General features: G+C 46.4%; 1 protein-coding gene, 4 non-coding genes and 1 pseudogene across 5 annotated transcripts; 5 read left to right on the top strand and 1 right to left on the bottom strand.

The window, feature by feature from the left end:
• Window positions 1-1,318: 1,318 nt before the first annotated feature.
• Trnal-cag lies at window positions 1,319-1,401 on the bottom strand. Its single transcript has one exon. It is a non-coding gene; the product is annotated as a tRNA-Leu (tRNA).
• A 471-nt stretch (window positions 1,402-1,872) lies between these two features.
• Trnad-guc lies at window positions 1,873-1,944 on the top strand. Its single transcript has one exon. It is a non-coding gene; the product is annotated as a tRNA-Asp (tRNA).
• A 399-nt stretch (window positions 1,945-2,343) lies between these two features.
• Window positions 2,344-2,415, top strand: Trnae-cuc. Its single transcript has one exon. It is a non-coding gene; the product is annotated as a tRNA-Glu (tRNA).
• A 6,449-nt stretch (window positions 2,416-8,864) lies between these two features.
• Trnav-cac lies at window positions 8,865-8,937 on the top strand. Its single transcript has one exon. It is a non-coding gene; the product is annotated as a tRNA-Val (tRNA).
• A 9,058-nt stretch (window positions 8,938-17,995) lies between these two features.
• LOC119799663 lies at window positions 17,996-18,094 on the top strand (annotated as a pseudogene).
• A 3,559-nt stretch (window positions 18,095-21,653) lies between these two features.
• On the top strand, window positions 21,654-25,497 carry Cfap126 (cilia and flagella associated protein 126). The gene is made up of 5 exons (XM_038348450.1): window positions 21,654-21,680; window positions 23,697-23,759; window positions 23,934-24,014; window positions 24,601-24,777; window positions 25,288-25,497. The coding sequence occupies exons 1-5, from the start codon at window positions 21,654-21,656 to the stop codon at window positions 25,495-25,497; spliced, it is 558 nt and encodes a 185-aa protein (XP_038204378.1).
• The last annotated feature ends 1,693 nt before the right edge of the window (window positions 25,498-27,190 follow it).

Below are 27,190 nucleotides of genomic sequence, written 5' to 3'. Positions count from 1 at the left end.
GTATGACTACAAACAGGATGGGCTTTTTGTTTGTTTGATTGTTTGTTTGATTGATTGATTGCTGTTGTTTTGTTTTGTTTGGGTTTTCAAGACAGGGTTTTTCTGTGTAGCTCTAGCTGTCCTGGAATTCTGTAGACCTCCTGTCTCCCTTGGTCTGTTCTTGGAAGAAACACAGGCAGGAAATACTCACCATTCCTGACGCCACAAAGGTGTCCCCTGACCTCCACAAGTGCACATAACATTCACCCTAATAATAACTATACTACTACCAACAAAAGTAACAAGTAAGCCAGGTGTGGTGGTGCAGGCTTGTAACCTAAGCAGTCAGGGGAGAAGAATCAGGGCTTCAAGCCCATCTTCCACTAACGGGCAAATTCAAGGTCAGTCCAGCCACATCTTATAGATGACTCAATTTTGGTTCCCAGAACCCATATGGCAGCTCACGGGTGCTTTACCTACAGTCCAGGAGTATGGATTTCCTCTGCTGGCCAACACTCACCCACACATTAAAAAAAAAAAAAGTATTAGAGTGTAGTAAAAGGACAGAAAGGGGAGTGGTGGCAAATGCAAGAGGGGAAAAAGAATGGAGAGTTGAGGCAGCCTCAGTCTGAGTTCTAGAAAACTGGAGACCAGGCAGGAGAATCTCAAGTGTGAAGTCAGTCTTTGCCACATAGTCTTAGGCTATTCTGGACAACTCCGTGAGATGCTATCTCAAAAAATTGAAAAGAGCAGGGGTTTGTAGCTAACATGTAAAACACCTGACCAGCCCTGGGCAAAACCCACAAAGAAACAAGCCAAACATAAATAAGTTTAGAGTTAAATACAAAATCAGAAATTTAGTGTGTAAAGGCTAGTATCAGAAAGTAGTAAGAAAAAAATAGTTCTATATGCCAAATAAAGGTGGGAACACTGGATAGCTATCTTGCAGAAGAGTTCACTCTCATCATTCAATTATATAGTCTGAATAAGGCTTGTACCAAATGTGGAAATCAAGTTGTAAAGGGTCTGGAAAAGGGTTCAGCATGAAGTGTAATGGTCTTTTAGCGATGATTGAAAATGCAGAAGCAATGAGAAAACTTAGATATGTTAACGTGGGGTGAGGGGTGATGCTGATGACACTTAAAACACAATAAAGTAAGGCTTGGGGATGTACTCAGCAGCACCGCAGTGCCTAGCATTCATGAGAAAAAGGAGCGAGGGAGGGGTGAGGGGCGGGGAAGGGAAGAGAATCAATGTAAAATTTGTATTTATGTCTAGGCAGGAAGAAAAAAGAATTGCTAACCTTACAATGAAGAATCCAAGGGGTAAAAAGTACGTATGTCAGGAGTGGGATTCGAACCCACGCCTCCAGGGGAGACTGCGACCTGAACGCAGCGCCTTAGACCGCTCGGCCATCCTGACTACTGATTACTGGAAGTAGACACATTCTTGGCAGGGACAACTTGAACCCGTTTGGTCACCTATCGGTGATTGGATCCGACAACAGGGACACGTTGACCCCCACACTGAAGCTGCCAGCCTACCCACAGAAAGCAAGCAACCGCCTTCTACTCAAATGGCCACGATGCTCCAAGTCCCCGGAGCTCTGGTCTTTTCACAGGCGGGCTGTGTCACACCATCTTCAGTGTAGGAACCAGCACAGCAACAATGCATTCCTGCCAGCCATCGTCTCTTCTCCGGAGAATGCAGGGGGCCAGGGACGCGGTGGTCGCAAAGGGCTGCAGTCCGCGTCCTGGTGGGAGGGGCGTTCTGGCCGCGTCGGGGAGACTTTGGTGAGTGCGGAGGTCGGCGGTGCTTCGGAGGGAGGGTGGCGGGCACTGCGAAATGCGTCGGAGATGGCCGGCCGTCCAGGGGACGATACTACAGTCGTCATCCTCGTTAGTATAGTGGTGAGTATCCCCGCCTGTCACGCGGGAGACCGGGGTTCGATTCCCCGACGGGGAGACATGCTATCCCTTTTAGCCACGCGGACGGTTGCTCCCTGGCTCCAGCACAGGCGTGTGCGTGCGAGAAGCGCGGGTGGGATGGGACGGCGAGGAACAGCGCGCGCTGGGCAGCGGAGACCTGTTTAGGGTTGGCGTCGGTGTAGAACACGCAGTTTTCGCACCATTTGCCAAGGTTCAGGGCCGAGGGAGGCCCCGTCTGGCCCCTCTCTTGTCCGTGTCACGACTGCACGAAGGACAGAAGAAGGCGCGGGAGGTTTTGAGGCTGTGAGGAGTCGGAGTATCCCCAGGGAATGTGTCTTTGTGTGGCGTCTGCTTATGGCTGGCCATCAAACAGCCGTATTAGTCATGAACGTCTAATCATAGCCAGGACTTATTAAGGAAGAAGTGTGACTATCACTCCCTGGTGGTCTAGTGGTTAGGATTCGGCGCTCTCACCGCCGCGGCCCGGGTTCGATTCCCGGTCAGGGAAGTGTACTTTTTAGTCACCGTGCCCTTATTAGTTTCTTTCATAAAACTGTTTTCCTTTTCGCCAAATATTTCTCATGGTCCTCATGCTGCCCAGCAATACCTCACCATACAAGGACATTTCTCTTTGCCTTGCACTCCTATACGTTATAACGCACTTCCCCGAAATTTACACTTGCACATCTCAGTGTTTCTGCTTCCCTTGGTGCGAAGTTACACTGCCACCATCACACGCGGCGCACACACATGCCACTCAGAGTGCCCAGATCACCTGACCACACCGCCGGCTCTTAGGTCTGAAGGAATCTCTCAGGACCGTCGCACCTGCTCCTGATGAGCTTTCCATCACCTTCTTGGATGCTGCTGCAAACCAAAGCAGATTGGACAGGCAGTTAGTTGATTTGAGTCTTCTCCTCTTGATCTTTGAACTCTTGTTGAGTGACTCTAGCTCCTTTCCAAAGCTCCAGGGCATCTCAGTGATTGTAAATCAAAGAGGGCTGAAAACAGCGTGGTTACAGCGCACAGCTGCCCAGGACGGACTTTTTCCAAGACCACTTCGTCATTTAAACATTTAACGCCATCGGGTGTGATGTCCTCAAGCAGGAACCTCTGAGTAACTGTTGGGAACTATGGCTGGAATGCCAGAAATCTTGGTTGAACTTTCCATAGAAGAGAACGCCAAATAATGAATGGCTTTGGGACTTTTAAAAGCCAGAGACAACCACATCCATTACTGAAACCTCCCCTTTCTCTTTCTTTCCTTTTTTCTTTTTGGATTTTTAAGAGAGGGTTTCTTCGTGTAAAACCTGCTGCACAAAAAAAAAAAAAAAAAAAAAAAAAAGTGCCTGGCTTTAAAATTCATAAATAAATCATAAAACCAGGCTTCAAAAACCTCTGCAAAAACAAAGACACCATGCTGACATCTCCAGCACAGATTCCCTAGTTCAAATGAACAGTGAGCTGTTTTCTCAGCACATCCACTCTTGCTCCGTTCTGCAACTGCAGTCTTCAGTGAGCTTAGTGTTACCAACTTGTAACTGGGAGGTGAGCAAACCAGCGAGGGCCTGGATGGCAGGCATGGTGGTCTGGTGTTCTGTGTTTTACAGTTATGCCACTGAGTTCTGACAAGGTCGGAAATGCAAAGAATCTGTAAATACAACTTTTTTTTAAAGCCTCTTTTTATTAATTCTTTGAGAATTCCCTACAGTTTATCTCAATCGTATTTACCCCCAACTCCTCTACAATGCACCCCGTCTTGTTACCCCTCCCCAAACCCACTGGGTTCGGTTTGTGCTGCTCATACCTTTTCTGGGTATGGGGCCATTTAATGAAACCTGGTCAAGCGGACCAGGGATTCGTTCACCCTTAAAGAAAACTGAGTCTCTTTTTCTCAGGAGCCACTGTCTATAGCTCCCCAGGCAAAGGTGGAGGCTTATATACCTCCACCCCTCATAAATACGATCTTTAAGAGGATCTGTATTGGTATTGGTTAGTGTCCTGACCAGCAGGAAACGAACCAGGGTCCCTGAGCCCTGAGCCCTGAAGAGAGAGGAATGAAGAGAGAGACAGAGACATGAGAAATGGACAGCAAGTCTGTATTCTGATCAAGCTGCCAACTTTATTTTCTCTCAGGAGCATTCTATAGCAAAAGGGCAGGAGGAGGGTAGGACGCTGGAATGTCAGGTCTGGAGGCATCCCTAGCTATAGGAAGAGATAAGGAGATGCTGAGGGTCTGTAAGTATTTACTAACAAGGGAAATGCTAATTACTTAGGGTGCCTGGGACCCGCAGGTCTGCAGGGGATCTTAACTCACAGGGAGATAAGGGTTACCCTAGGCCCGGAACTTGCCCTTCAGAGGCTTCTGAATAGCTTACTTAATTTGTGAATAAGATGGCCATAACCGAATTTGCTTCCAGCAGGTTAGCTCATTTAGCTGTTAAGTCAGAGCCTTAAGGGAATGTTTATTTCTTTTGTAGCCTTTAGTTTTTCTGTTCTTTCTTAGGACCCAGAAGCTCAGCTTCTAATCCAGAGTCTTGAAAATTCTGGTTCCCTCACTGGAGACCTCTTCACCCATTTAGAGAGTGTAGGCCAAACTAGAGGTTTGTGTATGTCCCTTTCTTCTTCTTTTCCTCTCTTCCCTCTGTGGTTAGCCAGGGTTCTCTACAGGAACACAACTATGGAATGACTCTCTCTGTATCTCTCTGTATAGAGAGGGGGGTATTAGAGCGGCTTACAGCTGTGGTCCCGCTACTCCAACAATGGCTGCCTACCAACCACAAGTCCAAGAATCCAGTAGCTGCTCAGACCACGAGGCCGGATGCCTCCACTGGACATCCGTGTATGCCGGGATCTCAAAGAAGTAGGCCTAATGTCAGTGAAGGAATGCACACGTCAGCCAGAGTGAGGGCAAGCGGGGAGAGAGAGGGAGAGAGTGAGTGTGTATGTGTGTGTGTTTCCTTCTTCCATGTCTTTATGTTTTTTTTTCTTTTTTTTTTTTCTGTCTTCCATGTCTTTATGTAGTCCAGATTAAAGGTGGACCTTCCCACCTCAAGAGATCTGGAGTGGAAGTGGGTCTTCCCACTTCAAATTATTTAATTGAGAAAATCCATCATAGGTGCACTCAGCCACTTGAATTTTAGTGAACTCTAGATGTAGCTAAGTTAACAACCAAGGATAGCATTCTATCATATTTTATTATATAACAAATAATAACATGTATATAATCACACACATATTACTTTGCTTGTATTTGTCCACACTATTACTCTCTCTTATTCCCACACCCACTCATGGTGAAGTCCTGTGGTCTCTCTGTGGCTATTGGCTGAAGGAGCGGAAGGAGCTCCCGCAACACTGGCTGGATGAGAACTTACTATGTAGGCCAGGCTGGCCTCAAACTTGAGGCAATTATCCTGCCCCTTGCTTCTGTCTCCTAAGTGCTGGCTACCATGTTCAGCTAATTCCATTAATTTTTCCACAGCAGACATTAAAACAATTAGGAGGGAACAAGAGTGATTTGGGGGCAATTTGGAAGGGTTTAGGGGCAGCAAAAATTCAGCCTCTATCCTCTTAGTCCCCCTGGGACCTGAGAACTAAACTGACATAAAATAAATCAACTGTTGGAATGCACAAAATGCCAGACATATTTCACACAGCCCGGGGCCCTTCCTAAGAAAATGAGAACCAAAAGGAGCAGTTACGGTCAGACAGAAGTACCTCAAGAAGGACTTAGAATGTCTTCCTTCCATATTTTCTGTCATTGAAGCCTCCACCTATGCTCTTATCCCTCTTATCCAAGAGGCAGCCAATGTGCTAGACCCACAAGCATCTCCAAATACCCAGGTACATCTAAAAACTACTAGAACATGCTCGAAGAGGGGCACCACAGCTCACACCTGCAATGCCAGCACTTGGGATGCAGAGGCATCTGGATTAGGAGGTCAAGGCCATCTTTGGCTACGTATCAAGTTGGAGGCCAGCCTAGACTACATAAGACCTCATTTCAGAAAAACTAATACAAACAAACAAAAATATTCAAACTAGTCCTGCAAAGTTTTCCCAGAGCGCACTATATAAAAATATTCATTACGCTGTCCTGGTAGTCTAGTGGCTAGGGTTCGTGACTGTCAGCACCGTGGTCTGGGTTTAATTCTTGGTTAGGAAATTGAGCTTTTACATCTAGTCAATATTATAACCACCAGACAAATACTCCACAGTCCTATTTGTCAAAGGTCCTGAATTGCTCGACGCCGACCACAGGTGAAGCTCAGTGAGGAGTCTGTCATGGCTGCCATGAACCCTGATGCTCTCAGAACCTTACTTTTGCTTAACTCATTATACTTCATTTCACATATAAAGTTTATTATGGAGAGAGATGTGTCCTCATTCCTCTGCCCCACCCCCTTCTCTCTGATGAAATGAATTGAGAATGACTCCATTCCTGAAATATGTAAGTTAAGTGTACTGATTGGGCTCCCTGAGAAGAACCGTCAAAGTGGAGACAGCAGTGGAGCTGGTGACATTACCCGTGAGATCCAAACCTGGAACACACCTGCTCTTAGAGGCCCAATGAACAGGTAATAAATACTGATGTCGCGAATATTTCGGCATGGGTGTGTGGGTTCACGCGAGACAGAGAAATGAAGACCCGGAGACACATGGAGAATGAACTTAAGTAGATTTCCATATTTCAGAACAAACTGCTATAAGCTTCTGAGAATACAATGCCAGGTGCAAATACCTGATTCGCCAGGTACCATGGTTTTCCTGGTTTCCTTTAAACCAAGTTTTGCATAGGCTTTGTATCCATGGGAAACATAGGGCAACAAAAGGTATTTGTGACACAGAGGAAGGCCTAGGGGCAGTTTGGAAACTCCGGAGCTAGGTCAGGTGGAACCCAGCGGGTTTCATGGCTAGTGGAGGTTGCTGGCTATCTTTCTGGCACCATCGGGACATTCTATCACATACAGAGAAGGAAACGGGGGAAGGAGGATCTGCATCCTATTAAAACCATGTATGTTAAGCCAATCTTTCTGTATGAATTCCTTTTCCTGTTATTTGTTTGTTGAGACAGGCTTTCTCTGTGTTGTAGAGCCCGGGTCTACCCTTGTTCTTGGGGTTCATCTTGAGGACAGTTTCTGGTCAGCCAGTTAAAACATTCTGCTTGTTCCTGTGCTCCCTCTTCCCTGCCTGGTGATTAGCTGTAGGGCATTGTTGACTCCATCTTTGGTATGGTAATTTCCCACCTGCCTGGGCGGAAATCCTTTTGCAGCAGGGAGGTATATAAGGATTTCCCCAAGGTTAAATAAATGGCATTCAGCTGATCTCCTTTCAAATGACCCAGGTCTCTTTTGTGTTCTTTCAATCTCCAGGCCCTTGCCGGACTCGCGTACGGTACAGTGACACGGGAACTGTACGGAGGGGTTAACACAGAATCGGGTGTTACGCCATGTGTCTCTGGCTGTCCTGGAACTTGTTCTGTAGGTCATAGCTGTCCTTGAACTCAAAACTCTGCCTGTCTCCGTCTCCTGAGTCCTGGGATTAAAGGCAGACACTGCCACCACCTGGCTCTATATTGATTTCTAACATGTGAATGTTCCCAGCAGAGTGGGGTAAGCAATCCCAAACAGGCAGGTCCAACTGGGACTCGTAGACATCCACTGACCTCTTCCTCCTGGGTACTGGGAGTTAAGACTTGGGCAAAGGAGTCTGTCCTTTTGTCTGCTTTTTCAGAGTTTGGCTTTATAGTTTAGGCAGGCCACAAACCCCACCTTTTCTTGCCTTAGAATTCCTGAGTGCTAAGGTTAAAAGTGTGAACACTATAAATTTGAGCTAATTTTAAAAATAAATACATTATAGCCGGCCTGTGGCAGCACAGAGACAGGCGGATCTCTCTGAGTTTGAGGCCTACCTGATCTACAAGGGCTAGTTCCAGGACAGGCTCCAAAGCCACAGCGAAACCCTGTAAGAAAACAACACACTGTAAAATAAAACCCAATATAGGAGACTAGAGACATCTTTAATCCCATCACTTGGGAGGCAAAGGCAGGCATAGTCTATATATCAAGTTCCAGGACAGCCAGGGCAGCATAGAGGGACCCTGTTTCAAAACAAAACAAAAAGGTATGTCCAGATAAAACAGAGGTCAACAACTAGAAAATCGCGAGCACTTTGTGGACATTAAATGCTGTAATTACACAACATAGGTAACAGGTAAAATTCAAACTATTTAAGTTTATTTTTTAATTAAAAATATGTTAGGAGAGAGAGAGAGAGAGAGAGAGAGAGAGAGAGAGAGAGAGAGAGAGAGTTTGGTCTACATAGGTCAGAAGAGGGTGTTGGTCTCTACAGCGGGGATTGCCTCATGTCCCTCTCCTCCAGCTGTGCAGAGGTAAAGTACTAAGGTCAAGAATGTCATCGACGAGTACTTCGCATAAACCTTTGACTCATTAAAAAAAAAAAAAAGCTAAACTGAAAAGCCTGAAAATGCTTTCAACTTAGACATAGGACGAACGTAAAATGGATTTTCATTGTTTTGGGCCTGAGCTTACAATGTCCTTCTTGCCAAAACCCTCACCTGAATGGCTTCCTGCCTGATGACCGACCGGTCCGTTTTTCTCCAGTCCCGCGGCACAGACGATGCTGGACGCCAGGGGGCGCCCTAAACTCATCAGTCAGGCATTCCTGGAGCTCCTCGGGATCTGGAAAACCGTGGGTGTTTACGGAAGCCGAGAACAGCTCTTCCCATGGCCTCGGGGTCCTGGGGTCCTTAATCTCGCTGGCAGTTTTCTTTGGAGGTACCATGTATCTCCATGGGTGAATGTCATCTAGCCTCAGAGTGGAACCTGCCTGATTCCAGAAATTGATTGACTGGGTTGAATTTAAGAACGGGAATCAGCAAACAATAAATTCACTCCAAATGTAGCTTGCTTACAAAGCTAACGCCACCAGGCGGTTTCCGTAGTGTAGTGGTTATCACGTTCGCCTCACACGCGAAAGGTCCCCGGTTCGAAACCGGGCGGAAACAACAAGTCAATATTTTTAATCTTTTCATTCTGGTAGAAGGATCATCTTGGGAAAAAGTACCCAACCCATTCACAATGAAACCCCCACGTCTCCGGGGTCCTACGAGGATTGGAGCATTTGCAGTGACAATTACACAAAGAAAGGCAGATCAGTGGCGGTGAGCTGGTCCTTTCAGGGCATCGACACATAAGGTAGATTTTGTTTCTTCAGCGAGAGATCCGTAGGTACTTGTGTTGCCCTTCAGTTTCTGGATCGTGTCTTCCAGAAAGCACCGTGGACATACTGAGAGCCAGAAACACGCTGCTATGTGCGTGGAGTCGTCAAGTCTGACTTCTGCCCCAGGAAGGAAGGGCTCTAGTCTCTTCAGGGGGATTGCCTCGTGTTCCTCTCCTCCAGAGTTTATAACCTGTACTGAGATCCAAATCCCCTCCCCCGTTATAAATATTTTTTTAAATCTTGCTTTATAATGCGGTTTGATTAACCTTCATTTAGCAGAGACGCTCCCATCTCTATTATTTACACCTGTCTTTACTGTCGGTGGTTTTGGTTGTGTTATAAGATGACACCATCCGGTTCCTGGACATGAAAATTATTTTTCTCTCTCCCTCTTCACAGTCTCTTTCCACAAGGAATCTTAAGGTCCTTGGTTCTAAATCAGTTTGAAACATTTTGTTGTTGTTGTTTTGTTTAGTTTTTTCAAGACAGGGTTTCTCTGTAGCTTTGGAGCCTGTTCTGGAACTAACTCTTGTAGACCAGGCTGACCTCAAACTCCCCACTTGCTTCTGCCTCCCGAGTGCTGGGATATATTTCCTTTACACACACAGACACACACACAGGCACACAGACACACACACAGGCACACAGACACACACACACACATATACATAGGGCCAGAAGGGAAATAACTGATTCAGCTGTCAAGAGCTCTTGCTAAGGACCCAGGTGGGTCTGCCATCAACACCAGCTGGCTCACAACCACCTGGAATTCCAGTTCCTGAGGATTTGCCACTTTCTGTCCTGCAGGGAGTTGGTGTGCATACACAAAAAGATAAGTTTATGGAGCCGGCCAGTGGTGTTGCACACTTTTAATCCCAGCTTTCAAGGGACAGAGGCAGGCAGATCTCTGAGTTCTACAGATAAAGAGTCCAAGAATAAGAATATAAGAATATAAAAATGTAGAGTCAAGAAATAAGAATGTAAAAGGAAAGAATTGTTGTAAGCCTAGGAGAATGAGAACTGTCAGCAGCTTTCTCTGCAGCGGAAGGATTAACTATTAACAGTGGGTTACTCCACTTTACAACTGGCTGCTCTGTTTACAAGAGTGAAGCAGCCCTCTACAAACTGAGGGTCAGCTCTGCAAACCGAGGGTCAGCTCTGCAAACCGAGGGTCTGCTCTGCAAAGTGAGGGTCCGCTCTGCAAACTGAGGGTCAGCTCTGCAAACCGAGGGTCTGCTCTGCAAAGTGAGGGTCCGCTCTGCAAACTGAGGGTCAGCTCTGCAAACTGAGGGTCAGCTTTTAGATAAGCCCCTGACCACTCATGACCAGAAATTAATGTAAGCTGAGTTAACTTTTAAATGATGGGATGTACGTGACTTTTGACCTTTTGGTTTTATGTTGTCCTATACCCTTCCCTGCTATGCGAAACTGGCGGTGCCAGGGGAGGTGCAGAGCCTTGGTAACCGTTGTCAAGGTATGCCAGGGTAAAACAATAGGTTAAGTACAAACACTAGTTTAACTGAAAAACTCTGTTAATGGAAATTGCAAAGAAGGGCAATTTGTATCTGAGTTTTACCTTGAGGTTGTAAAAACTCTTTTGTTATTGCCTAATGCTTGCTGTAAACTGACAAGTTCAGAAACCGGCCTTTGCCCACAGCCTTACAAGTCCATCTCTGGCTGTGGTCTCAGCTAGCTGATAAGCTTTTTGTGCCCCATGGAGATTTTTTTTTTAATTTATTTTTTTCTGCAATAAAGTTTGCTTCTGGTTTCTTAGACTTCAGTGGTCTGTCCCCATCTTTGTGCAACCCCCATGGACCCAACACAGAGTGAGTCCCAGGACAGCCAGGGCTACACAGAGAAACTCTATATCTCAAAATAGTAATAATAATAATAATGTTTATGGAAAGGATAATTCCCATGGCTCGAGAGAGATGCAGTCAATGTGAGCAGCACAGAGCTGCTGCCGTGTGGCTGCTGGGAACCAAGCCCAGTCCCAAGGAAGAGCAACCAGGCAAACAGTGCTCTTAATATAGTTCCCCCCTTTCTTTTCTTTTTTCCATTTTTTTAAAAAAATAGGGTCTTACTATGTAGCTCTGGCTGGCCTGAAATTCTCTGTGTACACTAGGATGGCCTCAAGTTCACAGAAATCTGCTTGCTTCTGCCTCCCTAGGGTTGGGATTAAAGGTGTATGCCTCTCTACCTGGATATTTTTACTTTTGCTCTATATATACTTAAAAATTCACTCATCCAAAATTGAAGACGTAGTTCTGGGTGGTTGTGATGCACACCTTTAATCGTAGCACTCAGGAAACAGAGGCAGGCAGATATCTGTGAGTTCGAGGCCAGACCAGTTGACAAAGCAAGTTCCAGGACAGGCTCCAAAACTACAGAGAAACCCTGTCTCTGTATGTGCCCCCAAATGTTTGTGTGCTAGAAGCTGGAAGCAGTAGAGCCCATTGTGGCTCTACTGAGGGGAGAGCATAGCCCTGACGGCACCAGAGAGACAGCTCAGTAGTTAAAACTGCTCCTCCAGAGGATCCCAGCACCAGCAGTGAAACTCATCCCACCCCCTCCTCTGGCTTCCCTGAGCACCAGACACCCAGCTTGTGTAGACATATGCATGCAAGCAAAACACCTGTACACATAAAAATCAATTAAAAAATAAAAGTAGAGCCCAATAAGTAAGTTAGCCCATGCATCACATGTGTGTGTGCCCAAGACACACACACACACACACACACACACACACACACAGCTAGTGGAAGGTGCCCAGATCATTGGAGCTGCTTTCATCGTGAATGGAGCTCTTGAGGTAGTTATTTTTCTAAGAAGTCTAGCCCATCGATTCCTTTGGCTTCCGGATCTCTCCACCTGTCTCCTTTCTCACCATGTGGTCCTCACCAGAGAACTAACACATTACTGCGCTTGATACTGGACCTTTGACCTCCAAATGAGAGCTAAATAAACTTTGCTTTGTACCCCTTATGTTATTTTCTTCTATTAAGAGGAATGTCATAATACACATAGCATGTAGCACAGACTTTGAGGTGGATATTTATTGAGGCTGGCTTATGCCCTTCTAACAGGAAGAAAGCAAATAAGTGGTTGCAACAACTAGTTACAAAGGAAGTCAACCGAAACCAGAGGGATGTCGTGGCTTCCCAGACGAGTTTGGGGCTGGCCTGGATTGCAAAGCTTTTCTAGAAAGCACGAGACCAAACTGTGGACCTAAGGCCTCGCAGACCACTTGGTCCATCCCCAACTTCCGGTTCTTGGGATGGGGGTGGGGGAGATCAGACTGCCCCGCCTCATTCCCTGGCCGCTCCGCCTCCCTGCCCGGTCCCACGGTCCCTTTAGAGCTTTCTGGGTAGTCCAGCGTGAGTCACGGAAACGGAGAGGAGGGGGGGGGGGCGATTGGGGGCTGAGCTCATTTCTGGACAGTGGGGACCGGATGTGACTCTCGGGGGCAAGTCCATCCCTCTCTGTGGCCGGGGCTGTGGCCAGAAGAACCCCAAGACCTCGCAAGGGAAATGGGTATTTTCGTTTCTACTGAGTTCCCGGCACTCCAGTCTAATCCCTCCCTCCCCCCACCCCCTCTCCCCCGCCCTCGCCTCCTCCCCCGCCCCCGCCCCAGACAGGGTTTTATCTCTGTAGCCGTGAAGACCAGGCTGGCCTCGAACTCAAAATACATCTGCCTCGGCCTGAGTGTTGATAGCAGTGGTGCACCCCACCCCACCCCCTGCCTGGCCCAACAGTTCAACAGTTAATTTAGGAATATTATCTCTCATTAAGTAACTTTTTAAAGGTTTGTTTTGTTTTGTTTTTTGTCTTTTGAGAAAAGGTTTCTCTCTGCTCTGCAGACCAGACTGTCCTCGGACGCAGAGATCTGCCTGCTTCTGACTCCCGAGTGTTGGGATTAAACACATGCAGGATCGCGCCTGAACTTTTAGAATCTTTAATTCACTAATGTCAACTTTGAAATCATAAGAGGGTCAAGTGACTTTTTCCCAGGGGTTCCGTATCATATATCCTTCATATCAGATATTTATATTACAATTCATAACAGCAAATTTACAATTATGAAGTAGCAATAAAAATAATTTTGTAAGCCGGGCGGTGGTGGCGCACGCCTTTAATCCCAGCACTCGGGAGGCAGAGGCAGGCGGATCTCTGTGAGTTCGAGACCAGCCTGGTCTACAAGAGCTAGTTCCAGGACAGGCTTCAAAGCCACAGAGAAACCCTGTCTTGAAAAACCAAAAAAAAAAAAAAAAATAAAATAATAATAATTTTGTAGTCGGGGGGTCCCCACACCAGGAAGAACTGTATTTAAGGGTCACAGCGTTAGGAAGACTGAGAACCACTGACTTTAAATCTGTTCTACAGAGCCTGTGGCTCACACCTTTAATCTCAGAGGCAGAGGCAGGTAGGATCTCTGTGAATTCCAGGCCAACCTGGGCTACATAGCAAGCTCCCGTATAACCAGGACTAGAGAGTCTGTTTCCACAGCGAGGTGAGAGAGTGAGGAGATTGAGCGGATAGGAAGACAGGGGAAATTATGGGGATATGGGAAAGGAGCCCCTCACCTCAGAATCAGGCTGAAGAAGCCTCTTGCTCATTGATAATCGAGAACTGTAGGGCTGGGCATAGTGGCACGTGCCTTTGATCCCAACATTCGGGAGGCTGAGGTGGGTCAGGTGGATCTCTGTAAATTCAAGGCCAGCCTGGTCTATGTGGTGAGTTTCAGTATGGCTAGAGCTACTTTATAGAGAGAACCTGTCTTAAGAAAAAGAAAATGAAAATGAAAAGAATAAGAAAAAGAAAAGAAAGTACTGCAAACACAATTAGCACATTTACTTAAGGCATTTTGACCCTTCCCATCCATCCGTGAAGAGACAGTTTTCCAGGACTCTCACCAGAAACCCTCTGAGCAACCGTGATCACTCCTCTAGAACAATCCTGTTTACGTGTTTCCTAAGCAACCGTTTGAGACACAACTTCAGGTCTATGTTAACAGCTTATGTTAAGATACTTATTTGTGACTCTGCCTGGAGGAGCCCATATGAACACTTAGGTGTCTTATTCTTTCCTGTCTCTCTTTTTTTTTTTTTTTTTTTTTTTTTTTTTTTTTTTTTGATCTTCACATTTAAAATCTGTTTGAAATGTCCTTCCGGAGCTGGAGAATGGCAAGCACTGATGCTTATCCTCCTGCCTCCACCTCCTGAGTGCTGGTATTGACTGCCGGTATAAACACCACCTTGTTTAATGCAGACTTAAGTACAGACATTGAAAGATGGAGAGGAGCTTAGGAAAAAGACAGCACACACCTTACAAACCTGATTGTGGGTAAGGCTTCTCAAAAAAGAAAGACCGGACATTCAACTGTTGTCACTAGTAACTTCCAGTCGTTACCTTGTATCTTGGCTATTCTGTGTACTCACTTGAGCAATGGAGTCTGCATCTCCTTGGGAGACACTGACTAAGAAGGAAATGACACCGGTTTCGTTAGACAAAGTGACACATCTTCCTCTTCGTCCTCTTGGGATGCACTTAGAATCCACCCTCCTGGACATGAGAAGTAAAACGTCCTGATGGTAAAATAGCTCAATGAAATTAATTTTAAAAACAAGATATCATCTGAAAAGTCACGTTCGTGATCCTGCTTACAACCTCAGCTGAGAAGCAGCCAACACCTTGCTTTTCCCTGCCACAAAGTGAAGGGCGGGGCAGCCAATTCAGCCAATTCACAGACAGAGTCTGGAAGGACCCTGTGAGACATGTGTGCTGGGGGTGAGCTCAATATGTGACAACGTGCCATTGTAATATACATTATAACCAGCATAATTTACAGTCACATGAATGGGCAGTTCCAGACGATTCCAGTCCCTGATCTATCATCAACCTGGAGCCTCCAAGTCTTCCTCCCAGCTCAAGGGTCAGTGATTTGGATTTTGGGGCAGAGACAACCCATCCCTACTGTCCCCCCCCACACACACACCCTTTTGGTTTCTTAAACAGAGGGTTTTGTTTGTTTGTTTGTTTGTTTTCTTTTGTTTTGTTTGCTTGCTTTTTGTTTTTGGAGACAGGGTTTCTCTGTGTAATAGTCCTGGCTGTCCTGGAACTCATTTTGTAGACCAGGCTGGCCTTGAACTCACTGAGATCCGCCTGCCTCTGCCTCCTGAGTGCTGGGATTAAAGGGGTGCGCCACCACCGCCCAGTTTTTGTTGTTGTTTCCCCCAGAGTTTTGCTACATGCGCCAAGCCTACTTGGGGTGTTCCCACTTCTACCTCATGCTTTCAGGGTTCTTTAAATGTCCTGTATTTATTTATTTATTCAGGTTTTTTTGAGACAGGGTCTCTCTGTATAGTCCTGGTTGTCTTGGAACTCGCTATGAGGACCAGGCTGACTTGGTATCTATTTTTTTTAAGTTATGAGTTCCCTTCTGGCAAAGTCCTGGAATAGTACCAGATACTACATGGCTTGTATGTTAGTTATTTTTCTCAGAACTGTGAGAAAATACTGGACAGAAGCAGCTTATGGAAATCGTCCTGGGGTGGAGCCTCCCCATGACACTATACTTGGGACGGCTCTGGAATAGAAGCTACCCTCATGATCCCATAGCTGGGACAGCCCTGGGATGGAGACTCCTCCAGGATACTCTGCCTGGCTCTGGGGAGTCAGTCATCTTCTCCTAGATGTCAGTGTTTCTCCCTAGGGCAGGGCTTTGAGTATACAGTGTCACCAGCCAATGCATTAACCACATCTTTCTAAGCAAAGATAATAGGAATATTTACTTATTTGAAGCCAAGAGTCTTTCCCCATTCTGAGCATTCTGAGTTGAGTAACTTAGATTTTGGCTCTCGGTTTGTTTTTTTATTTTCTTGCGGGGGAGGGGAGTTGAGACAGGGTTTCTCTATAGCTTTGGAGCCTGTCCTGAAACTTGCTCTGTAGACCAGGCTGGCTTTGAACTCACAGAGATCCACCTGCCCCTACCACCTGAGTGCTGGGATTAGAGGCATGCACCACCACCTCCCGGTTTAGCACTTACGTGCTTATCGCCCCACTTTCTGGAATTTAATTTTGCCCTCAACTCTCTGCTGCTCTGTTTCTCAGGGTGCTCCTACCAAGTCTTCCTGTTTCTGACACTAGTACGTACATAATTTAAGGGCTGTGGTGAGCAGGGCAAGGTGGCATGCCTGCAATCCTAGCACAGGGAGGCTAAGGTCTGCGTGGTTGTGTCCAGACCCTTCAAAACGTGTTATGGTACAATGTATCACAACTCAAGGGATATCAAGGGATATATAACTTGGATCATAGCCAACTCTTCTTTCAAAAAAAAACCTCTTTTGTGAGCTAGACATAGCGGTACGGGCCTTTATCTCAGCACTCGGGAGGTAGAGGTGGGCAGATCTCTGAATCTGAGATCAGCCTGGTGTACAATACTAGTTCCAGGACAGCCTGGGCTACACAGAGAAACCCTGTCTCAGGGGAAATATTTTTTGTTGTTGTGAAAAGGATTCCAGATATTGTAGCACATAACTGTAACCCCTGAACTCAGGAAACTGAGGCAGAAGGGACTGCTCTGAGTTTGGGGCTCTCTCCAAGAATGGAAGTGTGTAGGGCCCGGGTCTATCTACCCTTGTTCCTGGGGTGCATCTAGAGGACAGTTTCTGGTCAGCCAGCTAAAACATTCTGCTTGTTCCTGTGCTCCCTCTGCCCCGCCTGGTGATTAGCTGTAGGGCATTGTTGACTCCATCTTTGGTATGGTAATTTCCCACCTGCCTGGGCGGAAATCCTTGCAGCAGCGAGGTGTATAGGGATCTCCCCAAAGTTAAATAAACGGCATCCGGCTGATCTCCTTTCAAATGACCCAGGTCTCTGTTCTTTCAATCTCCAGGCCCTTGCCCGGCTCGCGTAAGGTACAGTGGCGCGTGAACTGTACCGAGGGGGTCACACAGAATAGGGTGTTACAGAGGTGAGCCTGAGAGTTCAGTAGGCCCAAGCTCAAAGCCAGGGTCTGTGATTCTTAGATGTTAACTCACCTCTTCATACTTGATACATGGACCAGTTTTGTTCAGCTGATTTTCTATTTTTGAAAATCCATTTAATGTAGTTTTTTATTTAAAAAAAAATTCTTCCTCCAACTGAGTGTGTCACACTTGTAACCCAATCCCATTGCTCAGGAGATGGAGGCAGGAGGACCTAGAATTAAAGGCCAGGCTCTGCTACTCAGGAAGTTCAAGGTTAGTCTGAGCTACGCGGTACCATCTACAATATACACTCTTTTTTGCCTCTTCATTAATTCTAATTTAGTTTGTGCCATCCCCTCTATTTCCTTGAGTAGTTTGGCTTTTAAAAAAAGTTACCAATTTTGTTTTTGTTATAGTATACACATACACAAACACGAGAGAAACAGAGAGAGAGAAAGAGATTATAATAGCAATGTCCATTAGAGGGTGCCATAGTCTCAGAGAAGAAAATTAATATAGCTCTTGAACTTGGAGGTGCTTTGTGACTGAAGCTTTTACATTTGTAGCCATGCATCATTTCTGACTTTGTTGTGTACAAAACTATTTCTGTTTTTATGGGGAAATCTACAAAATCCAGGTCTCCACTCGAGCACCTTTTTACCATCTGAACCAGGGAGGTAGGGTGCAGGGCTCCTTGGAGCTACTTGGGAGAAATCTTGGAGGGTTGACAATATACTAGAGATAATGGTTCACGTGGTCCAAACCGTGGGTAGGGGAAATAGATGCCTAAGACTTTAACAATAACTGCTTACTCATCATATTTGGTTTCATATTTTTGCCATGGGGAGGAAATACATTAAAAGTTCAAGCTGTATGGTCCTGTCTGGGTGAGCCATAGCACAGAACAATACAGAGAAGATCAGCATGGCCCCTGTGCAAGACTGCCATACAAAACATGAAGCATTCCATATTTTAAAAAGAAACATTTTTTTTGAGACAGGGTTTCTCTGTGTAACATCTCTGGCTGTCCTGGAACTCACTCTCTAGACCAGGCTGGCCTTGAATTTATAGAGTTCCACCTGCCTCTGCCTCCCAAATGCTGGGATTAAAGGTGTGCGCCACCACTGCCTGGCAAAGTTCATGTTTCAAGTTGAGTGTGGTTTCAAGGTATGCACATGCATGTACAGCTTCAGTGCTTGGAAGGTAGAGGCAGGGAGATCGGAAGTTGAAGGTCATCTCCAGCCCACAGCTACACAGGAAATTGAGCCAGCTTAGACTAGAGATCCTGTTTTATGTGGGAAGTCCAAGTTTCCTACATTGGGCTACTGTGAATTAGATAAACTACAGTGCATAGTGCTGTGTTATTTGGAGTGCTAATCACTCTAGCGAGTCCAAGGTTCCATCCATAGACCTGCCGGAGGACGTTCAGAGGTCTGTGAAAAGCAATTTTCCAAAGCTGACTCTGATTCTGCAACCTTGTTTCCTAGTGTATGCTACAGACCGCGCTCACATGCAAAGTGACTGGTGAACAGAGGCATTGCTGCCTTGTCTCTGTGAGATCAGGGGAGAAGCCTCAGTGTTGAGTACGCAAAGTTGACGCATGCATCATCAGTGTGGTCCACACACAGTTATGAAGAGATCCACCTGCCTCTGCCTCCGGCGCTGGGATGAAAGGTGTGCACCACCACACCCAGCCCATCCCTCTGGGTACTCTTAAGCCAATAACAATGTTAAAATTATTGAAGCCTCGCCGGGCGGTGGTGGCGCACGCCTTTAATCCCAGCACTTGGGAGGCAGAGGCAGGCGGATCTCTGTGAGTTCGAGGCCAGCCTGGTCTACAAGAGCTAGTTCCAGGACAGGCTCTAAAAAAGCTGCAGAGAAACCCTGTCTCGAAAAACCAAAAAAAAAAAAAAAAAAAAAAAGTATTGAAGCCTCATTGTATCAAATGTCTACCACAGCAAGTTATGCAGAGTTAAACTAAGAAGCAGGACTGTCTTCACTTTCCATTCAAGGTCACAGAGGCCTGGGCAGATGAACTTCCTCCCTAAGGAGGGCCTCAGATTCCAAGCACATCTAGAATTTCACCCAGATAGTTTGGCTCCAGGATGGACACTAGTGGCTGTCCTCACTTAGATCCAGGTTTACACACTGTCCACAGCACCAAGGAAAACCGTCTTCCGAGCAGGTAACAAAGACAGAAGCTCCCAGAGGAACCATGGGTGCAGAGCTGTCAAAATGGATGTTCTAGAGCAGAGACAATCCTTCGTCCTAAAATAACTTCTGTCTCTTCTATCACTCTAGAGAGCAATGAGAATCCCAGAGACAAAGCACACGGTCAAGGTCAACTTTCCTATGTCACACTATCCAGCAGTTACCTGTGAGAGCCTAACAAGGGCTGTTTTTACCCTATTATCTAAAAGGGTCACGAGAGTCCTTATGCAGGGTGTGTTGGATGGGATAAAGATTTTAGGGGAAGAAAGAACTAGCAATTATCTCCCCTGAATTTTAGAGGCAGAGTCTCAAGTAAACTAAGCTAGCCCCAAACTCCTGCTTCAGCATTTCAAGTGCTGGGATTATAGGTGTCAGCTACCACAAGCAGCTTGCTTTCTTTAAAAAAAAATTTTCTTTTTAATCATATGCATGGGTTGGGGTGGTGGTGTCAGAAGAGGGGTCAGACTCCATGGAGCTTATGAGTTATGAGCCGTGGGTGCTGGAAAACTGAGCCTGGGTCCACTGTAAGAGCAGCGAACATTATCACTGAGCCTCCAGCTCCCTCACTCCCTCCACACTTTCTTTTTTTAATTTATCAATTATATAATTTATTAATTATGTAATGGTTTCACTGTGACATTTTCATACATGTCTACATTCTGATCTTATCCTCTTATCCTCTTATCCCTCCCAATAAACCCTCTCTGCCCCCCAACAAGTCCCCCTCCCATGTTATGTGGATGTTTGTGGTTTGTTTGTTTGTTGAGATAAGGTCTCATTATGTGATCCTGGCTGGCCTGGAACTCACTATTTAGATTTGGCTGACTTCAAATTCACAGAGACATATCTGCCTCTGCCTCCTAAATGCTGGGATTAAAGGCACCACCATGCCCTGGTGTGCATGTGAGTGTGTATGTCCTACTGAGCTCAGGGTTGCTCGCATGAGTGGGAGGTAACCCACCAGTGGCTGGCTACAACACTAAAGAAAAAGTTCTTGCCCTTCTCCAGCAACCATTAACTGCCAATGACTCCATGTAAAGGGTGTAGCCTTGCGAGCCCCTCCCCCAGCAACTGTTAACTGCCTATATAGCCCCAGGGAGGTGTGGGGCCTTGTGAGTCCTTCCCATATTTTGTTGTTGTTGTTTCAAGACAGGGTTTCTCTGTATCTTTGGAGCCCGTCCTGGAACTAGCTCTTGTAGACCAGGCTGGCCTCAAACTCACAGAGATCCTCTTGCCTCTGCCTCCTGAGTGCTGGTATTAAAGGCGTGCACCACTACTGCCCAGCCTCTTCCATATTTTTTAAAGATAGGGTCCTACAATGTAGCTCAGGCTGTTCTTGAACTTGAGATCCACCAGCCTCTGCTTCCTAGATACTGGGATCACAGGCACGAACAGCCAAATCTGGCTCTGAAGTACCTATTTCTTTGGACTTTTCTTTTTAAAAAAAAACTTGAAACTATATAACTGACAAGCGCTCTTTAGTTCTAAGACCCCAGTAGATGAGTAGATCAGTTTAACAGAAATTTGGATGAGCCTCGGAGGGCTTCTCAGTTTTACATCTAGCGGGTTTGGGCACACTATCACTTGATCCTCCCAAACCTGGTACTTTAATCTTACACTGTTACCATTCCCGCTCAGTTTCCCACCCTAGGTCCTGATTTGCCATATTCTAACCGACACTATGAACCCATGTTCTTAGGTTCTGTGACTGTGGAGTGATGGAGGAGACAGGAGTCATTTAAGGACCAAGACGAGATGTACATTTCCTTCTGGGAGCAAACAAGTTGGTGGCTTCCTATTTGTTATTCTGTAAACAGTGTCTTGTCTGTGTCCAGTTCCCGCTGTGCATTCACAACGTCTAGATAGTCCATTCGTTTTATCCTGCACTGTACGAAGTAGGTCATCTCCACAGTATGTGGTGATAACTGTTTATCGAAGGGAAGCCAGGGGCTTAAGCCATATAATACCATGTTAAATAAGGACCCACCCTGTTCCTAATTCTACGGTTAGTTAATTATACCACACTGTCGCACAGACTCAGCTCTTAGTGTCCCACAGTTGGTTTAAAAAGTTGAAGATGTCATTCAGAGACAACCTGGAAATTCTGAAGCAGGGCTAACATCTTGGGGAAAGAAACAGCTGCTTCTCTGCCCATTTTTTTATGTTTATTTGGTCCTCCACACTCTAAAAGGAAAAGGTTTCAGCAAGAAAGGAAGGGGACAGTGTGACCCCCAGAAGATAGCTAACCCCTGCTGATTGGGAGGTACTCCCAGAAGGCTGCCCTCTGCCGTTGCCAGGCAACAAGTATAAACAGGACAGGATCATGGCCACTAACTACAGTGCCAACCAGGTAAGTTTTCCTTCTACCCCGACATTTGATTTTACCTTCCAGATTCTACCTTTGGGCCTACCCCTCCAGCACATTCTGCTCCCCAAACAGACGCTGAGGGGGCTGAGGGGGCTGAGGGGGCTGAGCATTTCACCTCACAGTTGGGAGGGCCCAGGAACCAGCCAAAAGGGCCTGAATTAAGCTTGTAAAGTGTAAACCAGAAGGCAGGGATTCTATTTTTACAGGCCAGAGTAAACGCCTTAGGCTTTGTAAGTCAAATAACAAAGTTACAGCTATTTACATGAAAGTTCTCCCTAATTTGTTTTGGAAAAATTCAAGACGTAGCTCCCCGGTGATCCTAGGACTTTGGAGGCAAAGCAGGATGGTCAGATGTTCAGGGTATCCTTGGCTACTACCGAAATCAAGGCTAGCCTGAGCTCCACGAGACCCCTGCCCCCCAACACACACACACACACACACACACACACACACACACACACACAAATCCCGCCATGGTGGTATGTACCTGTAATCCCAGTATTTAGGACAAGGAGGCAAAATAATCACTGAAAGTTTGAGGCCAGCCTGGCCTACGTAGCAAGTTCCAGAGTGTGGTAGTGGGACCTTATCTAAAGACCCTGTCTACACATTTTGGAATTCTTTTGGAAATAACATTTTGTTCACTTGGAATTCAAATTTTAGTGGATTTTTTTCTTCTTTTATGTATATGTAGGGGGTGGTAAGGTACTGCTACTATGTAGCACACCTTGACTGGCCCACAAACTCCAAATCTTCCTACTTCACTCTGGGAAGTAATGAGATTATAGGTGTGTGTATCATCATGGCCAACTACCTTTTGTTAAAGCAACACAAATGTTTGTAAGATCCATTCTTTCGTCGCTGTTGTTGTTGGTGTTCTTCAAGACAGGGTTTCTCTGTGTAACAGCCCTGCCTGCCCTGTCACTTTGTAGACCAGGCTGGTTTTGAACTCACAGAGATCTGTCTGCCTCTGCCTCCCAAATGCTGGGATTAAAGGCAAGAGCCACCACCTCCAGGCTGTAAAAACCATTTTTTGCCAAGAAGACAGAGGCAGAAAGCTGGACCCCTAGGGGCCTTAAATGATGGATGGATGGATGGATGGACCGACGAAAGGACAGACAGACAGATAATAGGTATGACATCCACTGCTCTATGGTCATTCAAAAGCAGGAAGCAATAAAGATTTGGTTACTTACCCTTGGTCTAGTCCAGCATTGCCTGACAGAGTGAATCACAAACATAATTTTAAAGGCTTTAGCAGCTATGTGAAAATTAAAAATTAAATTTAGTAATGCTCAAGTGGAACCAAATAAACCCAAAATATTTTAATATTGGTATTTTTAAAAAAATATTTTAAAAATTCTACCCCCCCCTCCACACACACACACACACATCTCTTATACTAGCTCGTTAAAATCCATTTTTTCCCAACTAGTATGGAGGATCAAACCCTGGGCTCTGTCCAGTGTTTCATACTTAGCTTAAAGTACCCAGTTTACTTGTTGCTTTCCGCATGTTTAACATGTGGCTGGTTGCTATGTGCTGGGCAGCACACATCTTGAGCACAGAGTGTAATCTTGGACTTGTTTAGTAGGCACCAGATCCTGGGTTCAAGTCACAGCGCGGCAAAACAGAAACAATTTCTTCTGTCTTGAAAGTCTTCTCTCTTTGTATGTGCTTTCTTCTTCCTGTCGTGTTTTCGGGCTAGCATACAAACTACTGGGGTACAGGCGGGGCATCTTCACACTGTGTATGAAGTATACTGTTCTCAGTCCCTCCCTCGTCTCCCCCTCCAGCTGGGTCCTTTTCTTCCCAGATGCAGTGCCCACTTCTGTCTTCTTTTTAACCCATCACTTAGTTTCCCCCCTCTCTATATTCCCCCTTGTGACAGAGTGAATTAGAGTCCACAGAGCTGTTGAAGCCTTTGGCTTTGTTACCGAGAACTGTATCACGATTTCATGAGCGTGAAGCCTTTGAGTCTCCTCTTTCTCTCCACAGTATGAAAAAGCTTTCTTGCCCAAGTACCTGCAGAACTGGTCTGCTGCCAAGCCAACAAAAGAGGTACTCCGAGCTCAGTGCCCTCCAAGGCCAGTTGATGGCGACTGGCCTCCTGTTCTCCCTGTCGCCCACCTAACTCCCTTCTCCTCTCCCACGCCTCTACTGCAAGCCCCGCAGACACTTGGTTTTCTCCTCCCTCTTTCGCTTCAAGTACTTCTCTTTCCACCTCCACCACAGAGAGCCTCTACCCACGAAGGTTACACTCAGATTATTGCCAACGATCGAGGTCATCTCTTGCCTTCGGTGCCCCGTTCCAAGGTGAGATTCCCCAGGCCCATTCATATCAAAAAGGTAAGAGTTAGCCAGGTGAGGTGGCGCACACCTTTAATCCCAGCACTCAGGAAGCAGAGGCAGGAGGATCTCTTTGAGTTTGAGGTCAGCCTGGTCGACATAGTGTATTCCAGGCCAGCCAGGACTATATAGATGCTGTTTCAAAACAGAAAGGGCTGATGCATAAAAAGGGAGCTACAACCACCGTATGGAAATTCAGAGCCCGATCCGTGAGGGCCCCGACCTGCTAAGCAGTTTATCCACAGGATGGAGCTGTGCTGAGCACACGAAGTCCTGAAAATGATGAACATAAACAGTGTTCTCAAGTGGCAATATTTACGCACAGGACTCCTTTATCACGCTTAGCCAAAGAATGCAAAATTTGTGTTGTAAGGAAAGGAGCAGAAAACCAGCATCATAGCTGACTGAAGAGAGGAAGAGTGGGGAGACGATCCCTTCAGATGTTTCATTATTAAGATGCCAAAGGGACAGAAAAAACGTCAGGCCAGCAAGCCCTGCCCAAAGCAGACACAGCAGCCATGAGGACCTGTTGCACACTCCCCTTTCCTTTTAGGCAAGTCCTTGGGGTTCCTTCATGGGCACCTGGCAAATGCCCCTGAAGGTGCCACCTGCCCGGGTGACCTTGACCTCCCGCACAACTGCTGCTGCTGCGTCCCTCACCAAATGGATACAGAAGAATCCTGATCTACTCAACGCCTCTAATGGACTGCGTCCTGAAATCTTAGGCAAGGTATCTAGCCTTCCCACCTAACCCAAACCCCTACTGTCTCCACTTCTTCTCAACCTCTAAGCTGTTATTCCAATCCAGCAAGGGGAGGCACCTCTAACCAGTTCTGTCTTGTGTTGTCTAGTCTCTAATCACTAAGGTCTTTTTTTTTTTTTTTTTGGTTTTTCGAGACAGGGTTTCTCTGTGGCTTTGGAGCCTGTCCTGGAACTAGCTCTTGTAGACCAGGCTGGTCTCGAACTCACAGAGATCCGCCTGCCTCTGCCTCCTGAGTGCTGGGATTAAAGGCGTGCGCCACCACCGCCCGGCTAATCACTAAGGTCTTAAGGAACAAAACAAAGCTATCTTGTTGCCCACCCTTAACCCCAGTATAAAATAGTCTCAAGGGGAGGTTAAATATAACTATTCTTGACCTGCCCATGGTGTAGGAAGAAAGGGAGTTGAATTCTGAGGCTGAATGGGGATTACCTTGGCCTAACCAGAAATATGATCATCTTTCCCACTCTAACCCCACAGCCCCATGGCCCTGACAGTGAGAAGAAACAGAAGAAATCTGTCACAAAGACTGTACAGCAAGCAGCAAACCCGACCATAATTCCCAGTTCCCCAGATGTCGATGGTGACAACTCAGATGAAACTCAAAGCTCACACCCCTCTGCAGGCCACACACCAGGGCCCCAAACTCCAGTTAACTCTCCCAAGTCCCCACCTGCAAGCCCGTGTTAGACTCTCAAGCAAGTAGGTCCTAGTCTAGCTGAGATCCAGACATGCAAAGCTGTAACTCTGCAGGGGAGGAGTCTCAGGAGACATTTTAGGGACTGACTGGAATACGGAAGACCCTGTATTCAGAAACATGGAGCAGAGAAATGGTGGGCCAGGAGGAAAGGCAAATTTGGGCAAATAAACATTGTTAAGTCTTTTACTGACCTGGGTTTTTTCCTCGTTCTACGTCCTGTCTTTTGTAACCCATACTTTGAGAGAAGGCTGGGAAAGAGTAGGCAAAAGAACACCAAGGTGTTTTTACTTTGGTTTTTCGAGACAGGGTTTCTTTGTGTAGACCAGGCTGGCCTGGAACTCACTCTGTAGAGCAGGTTAGCCTCAGACTCACAGATCCGCCTGCCTCTGCCTCCCAAGTGCTGGGATTAAAGGCAGGCAAGCAGGTTTTAATAAAGAATGTCATTTGCACTTCAACGAAGACCAAGAGGAAACTGGTTTGCACCACACAGAGGGCAAACCCTCAGAGCACCAGACTTTGTAAGGAGCATCTTCAAAATCACAGGTAGGGTGTGTGACCCTTTCTAGGATTGTTTACCCACTTACTTAATGAATATATCATGTAGGTGTACCTCAAGCTCGTGGAGGTTGGATTGTGGGAGTTGGTTCTTGCCTTCTGCCATGTGGACTCTGGGGATCTAACTCAGGTCGTCAGGCTTGGTGGCTGGAGCATATACCCACTGAGCTATCTCAGACAGACCACCAGCTCATAAGTAGAAAAAGGAAAAAGCTGGGGTGTTCCACTGCTCCTTCAGTCCCTGGATGGTTGAGAGGTCGTCAAGAGTCATGAAGTCCACATGTATTCCAGCCTCCAATCTGTTTACTGTTGCCCTGCCAGGCACCTTTCTGGCACTGGCTGTTAAATTTAATGCCCTTGCCAAGTCTAAAGCCAAAGGTATTTTCTCATGAACACTGACCCTACTCAAAGGACATTAGAAGACAGCTGTTTCAAGCTGGAGGAACTCTATACAATCTCCCAGGATAGTCAGATGTGGTGGCATACCCTGTAATTCCAGCTACTTGGGGTGCTGAAGCAGGTTCAAGGTCTGCCTGGGCTTAGGTAACTTGGTACGGTCTGTCTCAAAAACAAACAAAAGACAATGGGACTAGGGCTATGGCTATGCTTGCCAAACATGAATGGGACCCTAGGTTCAATCCCTAGCTACATAAGACTTCCCAGGGCCTGTCTAGAGAAAAGGGGAAGTGATCATCACTTAAGGCCAAAGACTACTTGGAAAGGGGAATACAGGTGGCCAAGAGCTGAGGGTGATGCTAATGCACACTGGGGGGGGGGGCAGAAGTAAAGAAGTAAGACTACACCAACTGGAGGGTAGCCTGGGTTAGAGTTCTAGGACACTCAGGGATACATGGGGAGACCCTATTTCAAAAGATTTCATGAGATTACTAAAGAAGCCCCAACCCCACCCCACCCCACCGCCATCGCTGAATTCGCGTCTTCCTGTTCAATGCCCGTGTCTTCAATCCACTGCTTTGACTGATCTCCTGGAATAGTATTTTTCTTGATGCCGGAGAGCCATAGACTTTTGCATACTACCATGGAACCAAGTACCCAGTCCCAAGATGAATCTCTTAGTCTGGAGCTGGAAAAACTATTAAACTAGCGCTCCTAGCTAGTGACTGGTTC

This window comes from Arvicola amphibius, chromosome 12 (genome assembly GCF_903992535.2).
Source record: "Arvicola amphibius chromosome 12, mArvAmp1.2, whole genome shotgun sequence".
Classification (NCBI taxonomy): Eukaryota; Metazoa; Chordata; class Mammalia; order Rodentia; family Cricetidae; genus Arvicola; species Arvicola amphibius.
Note: the sequence above shows the minus strand (reverse complement) of the source record. Positions and strands in the feature narration are given on the sequence as shown.